General features: G+C 46.7%; 2 protein-coding genes across 2 annotated transcripts in view; one reads left to right on the forward strand and one right to left on the reverse strand.

Moving 5' to 3' along the window:
- Window positions 1-5,495, forward strand: part of LOC119387762 (solute carrier family 22 member 2) — a 29,638-nt gene extending 24,143 nt beyond the window's left edge. The window contains exons 7-9 of the mRNA XM_037655271.2: window positions 2,365-2,546; window positions 3,407-3,609; window positions 5,385-5,495. Coding sequence (XP_037511199.1) covers window positions 2,365-2,546; window positions 3,407-3,609; window positions 5,385-5,442 — 443 coding nt within the window. The 3' untranslated portion in view covers window positions 5,443-5,495. The remainder of the gene's footprint in view (window positions 1-2,364; window positions 2,547-3,406; window positions 3,610-5,384) is intronic.
- Window positions 5,496-7,972: 2,477 nt separating this feature from the next.
- Window positions 7,973-8,899, reverse strand: LOC119386141 (uncharacterized). Its single transcript, XM_037653484.1, has one exon. The coding sequence runs from the start codon at window positions 8,897-8,899 to the stop codon at window positions 7,973-7,975; it is 927 nt and encodes a 308-aa protein (XP_037509412.1).
- Window positions 8,900-11,123: the final 2,224 nt, after the last annotated feature.

An 11,123-nucleotide genomic window follows, 5' to 3' on the forward strand; every position in this document is an offset into this window, starting at 1 on the left:
CCCCTAGAGCTGTTTATGATGAACAATCGTTGTGCACCTAGCTACCTTCCTTGCTGAACTTACTAAACCATGATGATTTTGATCCTTCGTGTAATCGAAATTGTCTCATTAAACGCTGCGCCCAGCTCATTTATTTTCAGGAATAGTATACATTCCTACGAATTTTTGTCCCTCCTCTTGTCGATCGCTGCTTTTCATGTTCATGCCATTTCATAACTATGTAAACGGGATTTTCTGTATTGTTTAGCGCTTTGTTAAATAATTTTATATTCCTTGATGACATGTATTACTTGTTCAGTTTATTTGTGCGCTTCGTGCATCACTGACCGTCATCTTGCTGTTGGAGGAGGAGTACGGGACTAAAAGTCTCGTACTCCTCCTATTCAAAGAAAATAAAGTTAATTGATTGATTGATTGATTGATTGATTGACTGATTGATTGATTGAATTATTCCCAAGTGCATCTTGGCTAGTAATCTAAACTTGAGATGGCCCGCACGAAACCACCGCAATGGGAACGATAGATAGATAGATAGATAGATAGATAGATAGATAGATAGATAGATAGATAGATAGATAGATAGATAGATAGATAGATAGATAGATAGATAGATAGATAGATAGCAATTTTTAATCGTATCGCCAGAGACGCTAACCTGGTTTATCGCCTGGCTTACCACTCCAGGTGTCGGGTTATTGTTATGGTATATACACTGATCACATATGCAATGATATAATGGGAACGAAGTTTCACAGTAAATGACGAGCACTCGTGGCTTCTGAAAGTGTGAAAAATACACGACACCACGAGAACACAACACAGGTCAACCGCTTGTCCTGTGCTCTTCTTTCGTGGTGTCGTGTATTTTTTGCTCTTCACAAGCTCAGTACCAACTTGCCCGACCTCAGTGTCTGCTGGGCAATCTTGGTACCTCTAAGTCGGCATATGCTGCTGGATTTGTCCGCATTAAGTTGACGCTGTCTCTATTACTTCTTTCAGAATTTGACCCACTTATGCTTAAATAAAAAAAACCGCCAGGCCGCGCAGAAGACGCAGCACAGTCACGGCGAAAGCTCGCGGAGCAGCCTTTCCACATCCCGTTGTAGACTCTCAGCTAATACAGGTACACATGCAAGGTACCCACTACGCCATAAACCACTGTTACTTTCATGAAGTAGTGAAGCATCCACTACGCCATTATTCGTGATTCTGCAGATAAGCGAGGTACCCCCTATACATCTGTAAGGCGTTATGTACACTTTGCTTGTGATGCGGCTGATGACGATGAAGAATTATGGCTGAGTCTCTTATAATGGGTTGGAAGCATTTAACGACCCGCTCGTTGCGCACTTCGCTTTGTGTGAAGTCTGGTTGTTATTTTACTCTTCAGCGACGCTGTATTACATATGTTAACATGATTCCTTGCCCGACATGACACCTGTATGTTCTTGCGAAGGAGTTTCAAGTTTCAAGCACCAGCTTGGTTCTGTGGTTGAATACTAGACATTCAGAGGGCCCGGGTTTAAATTCCATCCGTTCCTAGAAATTTTTTCTAATTTAATTTTTCTTATTTCTCGCGATAGCGGTTACGGGCACCAGCGACGGCGGCGGCGGACAACTACTCCGCTAACGCTGTGACCTGAGAACAGCTTTCGCTATAAAATGGTACAAGTTATGTATGGGACAAGCTGCAAGCATTCACGTATACAGGAATAATTGATGGCGGGCAAAATTTCGTGGGAACTACAGAGCAACGAAGATTCTGCGAAGCTTCTAGGTATTGCAGTCTAAGCAAATGGACCTTGCTATGTTTACAGAGTACATATGCATGTACTCAGTGCAGCTTTCGATTTCAAGTTGGACACATATGCCCGTACAGTACTTAACCTTGTTGAGTGTGGTCCATTGCATTATACTGCATTAGTGGGAAAGAGATCATTTCTACTGATCCCGCTGTTGCTACGGTATATATAAAGGTACTGCAAGACTCTATGTACTTTTTCCTTTATGTGAACGTAGATTTCTGCGGTTTATCACGTCAACTGGACGAAATATTCGTGTTGGAGAAGTGAGTGCATAAAGACGGCTTAGAGTCGCAAAACACGGCCGATTTACCGAGTCTTTCTCTATTAGTGAAATGAAGCGCATCCCAAAAAAACATTCGTTCATTGCCGCCGTAGTTATCGCGATATATGGAGTCCTCAACCGTAGTGTTATTTTTCTTGCCGGCGTAACCTCAACACCACCAGAACTATATTAGTCTCTGAGTAGCTATTTCTGTCTACGGACGCTCGGCGGAACAACAGTTCACTCACGTGTCGCCACGATCAAGTTCGCCCTTCTGACGTTTCTTACATGCCGCAGACTCGTCGGCAGCAACGCTAGTGATGGCTGTGATCTCGATCGTGTGCTACGCGGGTGGCTACAACATCACCTATCAGCTGGCCTCCGAAATATTTCCCACCGAGATAAGAGGCCGGGGAGTGCTGATCAAGCGGCTCTTCGGCGACATCGGCAGCTGCCTGGGTGCGGACGTCGCTTACCTGGTGAGAGGACAGTGGGATCATGGGTCCCATAGCGGGCATACGCGACACGCTGACCTCTTAAATGAAATGGATATGGCAGTGCATGCTATTTAAAGAGACATTTAAGAGAAAAGCTATTTTTTTTTAGTATCAGTAAATTACTCTTTCACAATACCAATATCAGCAACCCTGCCGCGAGAAGACGCTTGATAAGCGAGCAAACGCGCAGGAAGAAAATGTGGGTGGCGACGTCATCTTGAAGCTCCCGCACCAATCGCCGTGACGTCATAGATTTCGACGGTGTCTGCTAGGGCTTACGTAGTTCTTAATCGGTTGCGCACCGATCGCCGTGACGTCATAGGTTTCGACGGTGTCTGCTAGGGCTTACGTATACAGTTCTTAATCGGTAAAAATGAAGTACCATTGTCCTCTGAGGGGCCCAGAGAATTAACACAACTTTGAGGAAGTTTCGTCGAATCAATGCGACCAAAATGCGAAAGAAAGTTTGATATCCGTGACGTCACGCTGACATACACGTGTGGCATATTTCGGCGCGAAATTTAAAAATGAAACTTTGACCTTCATTTCTCTCTTCTATTAAACCTATGTTGATGACATCAACGACTGCAGAGATTTCAAATTGTGCTTTATCAGTCTAAACTGATTCATCGTTTCATTATATCGCCCCTTTAAACGAAGCTAAAAATAAGTTTAGACAAGAGCTTTCTATTTGTAAGCTCAACAGAGGTGGAAATTACAACTGGTTGGTCCCAAGGGTATGATCTCATCCCTCGAAATAAATCTTGGACGTTCGCGCTCTTCGATATTGCTTTCCGGCCAACTGCCATTTGTACTGCTCATAAGTTTTGCGCACTGCGCAGGTGGAGTACGACCGGTATCTGCCGTTGCTGGTGATGGGCGTGTTGTCGCTGCTGGCTGCGCTTCTGCTCTTCTTTGTGCCAGACACAGTGCACGAACCGTTGCCACAGACAATCGAGGATGGCGAGGAGTTCGCAAAAGACCAGGGGCTCTGCTTTTGTCCCGTGCTCGTCACCAGGTTACCAGACCGGCAAGACAAGGAGATGTGAGTACCGCGATAACCAAGATAGCTTTCATCTCGATTTAGATCCTCAAGAGATACACAGGCCCGTTTGGTTGCATAGTCTTTTTGATGCTTTTTGTTAACCTCCACAGGAAGGAAACAGCCCAGCTTATAAGCAACTGAAGCAACCTCTCAATTCGTATCCCCCTGTATAGATCCGCGGCAGACAATGTGATTATCTAATGCACATCTCGTTATCCTTTCGTCTATCGTGTTCCATTTCATGGAGATAAGTATAATGCTTATATAAGCGATCTGAACTCTTTGCTTGCGTTTAATTCCTCATAGAATTCACCTGTAGGTCGTCGCGCTTTATTTTGTTCTGGCCGGTGTGCGATTTGACTTATGTTCCCAAATATTGATGAGTCCTATGTCAATGTTTATAATAATTTGTGGGGTTTTACGTGCCTAAAGCACGATATGATTATGGGGCACGCCGTAGTGGAGGGTTCCAGAAGTTTAGACTACCTGGCATTCTTTAACGCGGACTGACATCACACAGTACACGGGCCTCTATAGCATTTCGCCTTCATCGAAATGAGACCGCCGCCGCGGCGATAGAACCCGCGACTTTCGGGTCATGCAGCCGAGCACCGTAACCATCGTGGCGGACTGTTGGTGCTTATATAGGTGGCTCAGAAGGCTACATGCATGCATTTAGAAGCGTAAGTTTTCTTTTTGTTTATAAACAAACGGAGCAACCTAAGAGATATCAGGATCACACACACCCTGCGTAATTTTAATATCAGTGATCAGAATACGATTAATACTTTACATCACACCACAAAACTTAGATTTCATTGACCGATCGTAAGTGACAAAAAGACGCCAAGGTCTTTTCAAGAATGAGAGAAATCAGGTAACGAAGAAGCAAGAGAAAAAATTAGCAAAAGAAAAACAGAAATCTGTCCTGTGTGTATAATATAACAGAGAACAGTGCAATAAGGAACGCGGTTATGGTGGCGTCATCGCTAAGGCAGGTCGCAAACTATGAAAATTCCGCATTCATATTCGAGTTACTGCGCAAATAAAAACGGTATTTTTGTTCTTGGAAATAAAGCGCCAAGTTCTGAAACGGTGATTAACTTGCCTAAGTGGAGTCGATATTTCCGCGCACTGCAGCGATAACCACACACTTTAACATATAAAGGTTTACCGCGTTAAGGTATATTGTGGAAAAGATCAGACGAGTAGGGACATGCAGCCTTTGTTCCAAGGCGTGAAAACAGACTCAGGTGCTACAATCTATTTTACCGCTAAAGAGAAGGACCTATTTGACACAACAATCTGGAATATTTTACACTTAGAGCTTAATACCGCACGCATTTCAAGCAATAAATACTTTTTTCTCTGGAGAACCAGCATATCTAACTTACTTGCATTGATTAATTAAGTGTATTTCATAAAGTCTCTTGTTTGTCATAAATCATAACATGTACTAGAATACTGTATATGTACTGTCTATGTATATGGCTGTTAAATATCACACCTGACCGTCTGTTTTACTTGTAACACTGGACAGGAAACTAGCCTTCCCTGGCTATCTGTCCAGATATCTGTATATCCAAGATTATGTAAAGAAAATATATAAAGCACTTTCATTCATCTCAGGGGCGAGACAACGCAAAGCAGAATCAACACAGTACATATACCGAGTTGTATTGTATTGTGTATTCTGTTTATTGTTGTTATCATTCTTTTGAAAATATTGCAAATAAGAAATAAGTCATTCATTGCCACTCTGGTTTCTTTTGCAGGAGAGACAAATCGAATGGAGAGCCCGTCAAGGACCAGGAAATCGTTACGCACTTGTAGAAGTACAAGTGAGCAACCACTTCATCGCCAATGACATACCCCTGTTATGAAAACAAGAGGGACATCTGCTGAGTTTAGCAATAAACTTCTTATCTTACCCGAACGACTTTGTTGTGTTTTGTTCGCGCTTTGGCATGGACATGCTCAGAACCTTGGATTGTTTACGAAAACAGAACTAAATACGGTGACCAAATGCTACAGTTTTGTTTATGGTCTCAATGTATCTACTCTGTCGCTAAAAAGGCTACGCGACGTATTTATGTCATTGCTTGTGCTGCCATGGGTTGATTTGTTTTTCTTTTTCTCTGTCTTAATCACTCCGCCTATTTTCTTTCCTTTTTTTTCAAATGTTTCCACAGTAACCTTGTTTATTTATTCTGACAGTGGATGTTTACTGTTTTTACTGTTTCAATTAGTTCATGCATTATGTATACCGTGTGTTTCTGTTTGACCGCTGTGAAGCTGCCCAGTAGATGAGGTCGCCAGGTTCCCCTTAAGCTGCTCAATACAGCTTTTTTGCCTGGTCATCCTCGCAACCTCGCAATCTCTCCGATTGCACTATATGTCACCGTGGCAGGCTCCCAGCAACTCGTCAAAAACCAAACAGACGAAACTTGCGCACCTACGCTCACGCCAACAGGCAACTGCTGCTGCATGTATACTCGAGCATGTGACAGATACAAGTGGCGTTTCGAACAAATGTTCGACCTATGTTTCTCTTTGGTTCGACGATTTAGAGTACGATGCGCTCTACCACGGCCGCTACATTTTTCTGCGGCGGCCGTGGCTCTACTATGGGAGAGAATTCAGCTGTCCCGATGCACGCCTTCATATAGTGAGTGAGGCACTTAGCGGAAAAGGACGTGCACGAAAATTCAACGAACTCGGAGGCAGAAATCCCACGTGAGGTTGTACTGCTGTCGATGAAGCCAAACGTAAAAGGACACACCTAGCTCAAGTCATCCTGAAAAGCCTCCGTGCTAGAGCTGGTTACTTTTAATAGTTAGGCTGCCTATCCAAAATAGCTTCACTTGAATCCTGCACAATAATATGTACTAATAAAACAAATTAAATTTCAATTTTATCCTTTAAACCAGCAATTACAAGGTAAAGAAAATGCTTGGAATGGTGCTGTTTAAGTGTTTGGTATGAATTCGTCCTGAAACAAGGGGCAGGATCTACCTAAAGAAGAAATGATCCAAAATAGCTTCACTTGAATCTTGCACAATAATATGTACTAATAAAACAAATTAAATTTCAATTTTATCCTTTAAACCATCAATTACAAGGTAAAGAAAATGCTTGGAATGGTGCTGTTTAAGTGTTTGGTATGAATTCGTCCTGAAACAAGGGGCAGGATCTACCTAAAGAAGAAATGATAGCCATAGCAATGAATGAATGAATGGAAAATCCACGGTGGTGGTGGTGGTAAACTTTATTCACTCAGTTGACAGGAGAGAGTTGGGGACGGCTTTAAGGGCCGGCGCCCTACAAAATCTAGGAGGAGTTCCCAGTCCGGGACCCCTGTGGCTTCTGCTGCAGCACGCGCTCGGGTCACTAGGGAACGCTGGTACTCTAGGGTCGAGCAACCGAGCAGGGCAGCCTCCCAGCTCTCGAGTAGGGAGGGAAGGGGAGGGAAGTGGCGGGACCGCTGGGTTTGAGGGGCATGCCCACACCATGTGGAAAGGATCCGCGAACGGGTGGTCACAGTGCAGGAACTCCCCAGAGAATGCCGGATTAAAATGTTTCAGTATCGCCGGGCACAATACTGTATTGGTGTAGGAGACGGAGGAGCCAGCGCTCGTCCTTCTTGGGCAGGCCCGATGCCGGGGGTGGGAAGCGGAGCCTGTTCGATTTGTACATAGCGGTGATTTCTCTGAAAGAGGTAGCCGGATCGGGGTTCTGGAACATCAGGCGATAAGGGGCCAGGCGGCTCCCGGTAATTAAGCGCACGGGCCGAGGCACCTGCAGCCTCGTTTCCAACTAGCCCCGTATGTGCAGGAGTCCAGATGATGGTTGCGTGGATTTGGGCGATCTCGATAATAGCATCACTTAAGGATTTCGGCGACGCGATCATTGACGCAACCCCGGGTAAAATTTTGGCACAATCAGCAATCATGGTGGGAATGGCAAGCACCGACCAATCGTTGAAACAAACACATAAATTGACGTTTCGGCCCCGCTACGGGGGCCTTGTTCACAAGGAATGAAAGTTTTAGGGCATGGGTTATATGGGCTTGATGATGTGACGTAAGCATCGAGTGTATATCGGGGGCAGATTGCCTGAGTTGCGGTTGAGCGTGTTATCGGTCGTTTGAATGTGAAGGGATTCAAGATGAAGCCTAGCTGATTTATTCTTTTCTTTTCCTATTATCTTCGCGCTATCCCAGTCGATGTCATGGCTCGTGGACACTGCGTGCTCAGCTAGCGCGTTAGTTGCCACGTGCTTGGTTTTCACGTCATAGCTGTGCTGTTTAATTCTTTTTCCAAAGTCGCCTGTTTCACCGATGTAGACTTGATTACAATCGGCTCAAGGAATTCTGTACACGACGCCCGGGAACTTCTCCTTATCGAGTTTGTCTTTCACCGTCCCCACAGCTTGTCTGAGCTTGCGCGTAGGCACGTGAGCGACGTCGACTTCATACCCCCGAAGGATTCGGGACAGACCTTCGCTTATGCCGGGGACGTGCGGCACAGGAATCTTTTTTCTCCTCTCCTTGTCGTTGTGTTGTTGAGAGTCATTTGGCGTAGGATGAGCTAAGCTCTTTTTAACAGCTTGAATAAGCGAACTGGGGTAGCCCGAAGATGAGAGGTCACGGCGTATCGTGGCTAGCTCGGCCGCTTGGTTCTCCGGAGTTGAGGAAAGTTTCTCCGCCCTACGTACAGGTGAAGCGACCACCGATTTCTTCTGACACATCGGGTGCACAGAGCTGAAACTTAGGTACTTGCCAGTGTGAGTTTCCTTCCTGAAGACACTGAACGACAACCTACTGCCGTCGCGTTTCACGAGCACGTCCAAAAATGGCAGACGACCATTAACTTCTTCCTCTGTCGTGAACTGTATGGCTGGATCCATGCTATTAAGGTGCAGAAGAAAAGCGCTCAAAGCAGACTTCTTAACCACTGAGAAACAGTCGTCCACGTAGCGTAGGAATACCCTTGGACGTGGGTTGAAACTAGACAGGGCACGGGACTCCAGTGACTCCATTGCCAAGTTCGCTGCGGTGACTGAGATCGAGGCTCCCATTGCGGTTCCATGGACTTGTTTGAATAACTTTTTCTGGAACGTGAGGTATGTGTTGCTCAGACAAAACTCTAGAAGTCTGCTGAGATCTGGAGCCTCGAGCGGTGTCCTTTCTGGAAGACTTGGGTCCGATTCGAGAGCGTCAGTGCAGACCTTGACGGCGAAGTCAATGGGCACGCTTGTGTAAAGCGACTTCACATCGAAGGACACCATGATCTCGTCGTCATGTAGGACCGTGTTGCGAACCTTTTCAATAAAGTCGTACGAGTTCCGTACGTGCGTTTCAGTTTTGCCGACCAAAGGGGAGATGATCCTGTGAAGGTAATTCGATAACTTGTGGAGAGGCGAGCGGGTGAAGTCGACAATTGGGCGCATAGGGACGCCCTCCTTGTGTATCTTGGGTGATCCGTACAGAGCGGGAGCGGAGCCATTGTTACACAGAAGAGAAAAATATAGCGACTTTTCATCAGCAATCAGTAATAGTTATCCGAAATGCGGGGTCCGCTGCGGCGAGGGCTATGGCGACCTCCTCCGCGTGTGTGATGTCCGGTGCTCGAAAGGTGAGCCCTTGAATAGGTACGTTTTTGTGAACCACAGCGGCCGTGTACCACCCGCCGTGGTGGTGGCCGGATGCGTCCGTGTAGAAGACTCCCGGGCGGGAGCCGTACCGTTGCTGTCGGGCTTTAGCCCGCGCTGTACGCCGCCCATCGTGAGTCCCCTTTGTCATGTTTTGGGGCAGAGGCGGAATGATCAGAACACCACGCCAATCCTCAGGGATCGCGGTACGCTCATCCACCTTGTGGGTGTAGGAAATGTGGAGGCGGTGTAGGAGGTTGTTCCCATGCTGGGACTTACTGAGCCTCAGGTACTGGTTGTTGAGATGAGCCTCTTTAAGTTCCCCGTACGTGTTTGTCATGCCCAGGTCTGCGAGACGTTGGTTAGACGTCGAGATGGGGAGGTCTAGGGCACGTTTGTAAATTTTGCGGAGTATACAATCTAGTGTATTCTTGTCGCATTTACGCAGACGCAGGTAGGGTGTCGAATAAAGGATCCGGCTGGTCACGAAAGCGTTGGCGAGGCGCAGAGCAGCACGACTCTTGAGACCTCCTCGCTTGTTCGAAACCCGGCGGATCATGCGGCCCACCTGATCCCCTACAGTGCGTAGTTTGCGCAAAGTGGTGTCAATTTTGCGGTTTTTGTGTATGAAGAGTCCCAGGACTCTGATTTCGCGCGTTCCGGAATGGCCCTGTTACGCAAGGTGAGTTCGATTTGTGTCGTAGCGTTCGGTTTGGGGCGAAGATGCACGTATTCCGATTTTGTGAGTGAGCATTCGAGACCGCAGCTGCGGGCGTAGTTGTCAACTATCGACGCGGCATGTTGCAGGCACGTCTCGGTGCTACCGAGAGAACCCTGGGTTGCCCATAGCGTGATGTCGGCGTACAGCGCGTGCTACACGCTTGGGACATCGTTTAGCAATGGAGGAAGGTGAGCCATGGCAAGACTGAACAGAAGAGGAGAGAGGACTGCTCCTTGTGGTGCTCCGTGCGTACCGAGGGGGTATGGTGCATGTTCCTTGTCTTGAATATGCAGGTATGTCTGCCGTTCCATGAGAAATTGACGGACGTACCTAAAAGCATTATGCCAACAGTTTGTTTGTGATTGATTGGTAAGGATGATGTCATGGGTAACGTTATCGAAAGCTCCCTTGAGATCTAAGGCGAGGACTACCTTGCCGTCACTGGGATGTTCGACCGGTTCGATAACGTCACGATGGAGTTGCAGGAGGATGTCCTGAGCAGAGCGATGTGGGTGGAAGCCGTACATAGTGTCTGCAAAAGTGTGTCGGGCCTCTAGGTATTCAGAGAGCCTGTCCCGGACCATGGCTTCCATAAGTTTCCCTAAGCATGCGGTTAAGGAAATTGGTCTATCGAGTGACGGTTCGGCTCCTAGCCAGCCTCCCTGACTCGGCGTACATTCACCTCCTCGACTACTTCAATCAGATCCGGGAAGGGCGGGAACCCCTACGGCTCGATTGGAAAACGGCCTTAGCAACTTTCATCCATAAATCAGGCAAATCTGTAAACAAATCCACACGGAACCTCGTTTGAGAGTGGTCCAAGGTGTGCCGACTTCAACTGTGCCTCGATGCGTGCGCCCGCCTTTGAGTTGCCTAAGTCATGCGTAAGCGTAAAGCTTTATTTTATTGTGCAGCTTTACCTAGAACGGTTGTTTTCGGGCGGCATTGGCGTGGCGTCTATTACCTTATTCCTAGCGTTCGCCAGCGTCTGTAACGGCTCCACAGAAGGCGTATCCAACGACCGTCGCGAGTTTGGCATCAAACTTTCGCAACGTCTGAACTTTGCCGATGTGTAAAATCCTTCATGTTGGCTTTACATCTCGTCCTCGAGATGCCTTTTAGTCCACTGCCAGGAAATTC

This window comes from Rhipicephalus sanguineus, chromosome 3 (assembly GCF_013339695.2).
Source record: "Rhipicephalus sanguineus isolate Rsan-2018 chromosome 3, BIME_Rsan_1.4, whole genome shotgun sequence".
NCBI classification, from domain to species: Eukaryota; Metazoa; Arthropoda; class Arachnida; order Ixodida; family Ixodidae; genus Rhipicephalus; species Rhipicephalus sanguineus.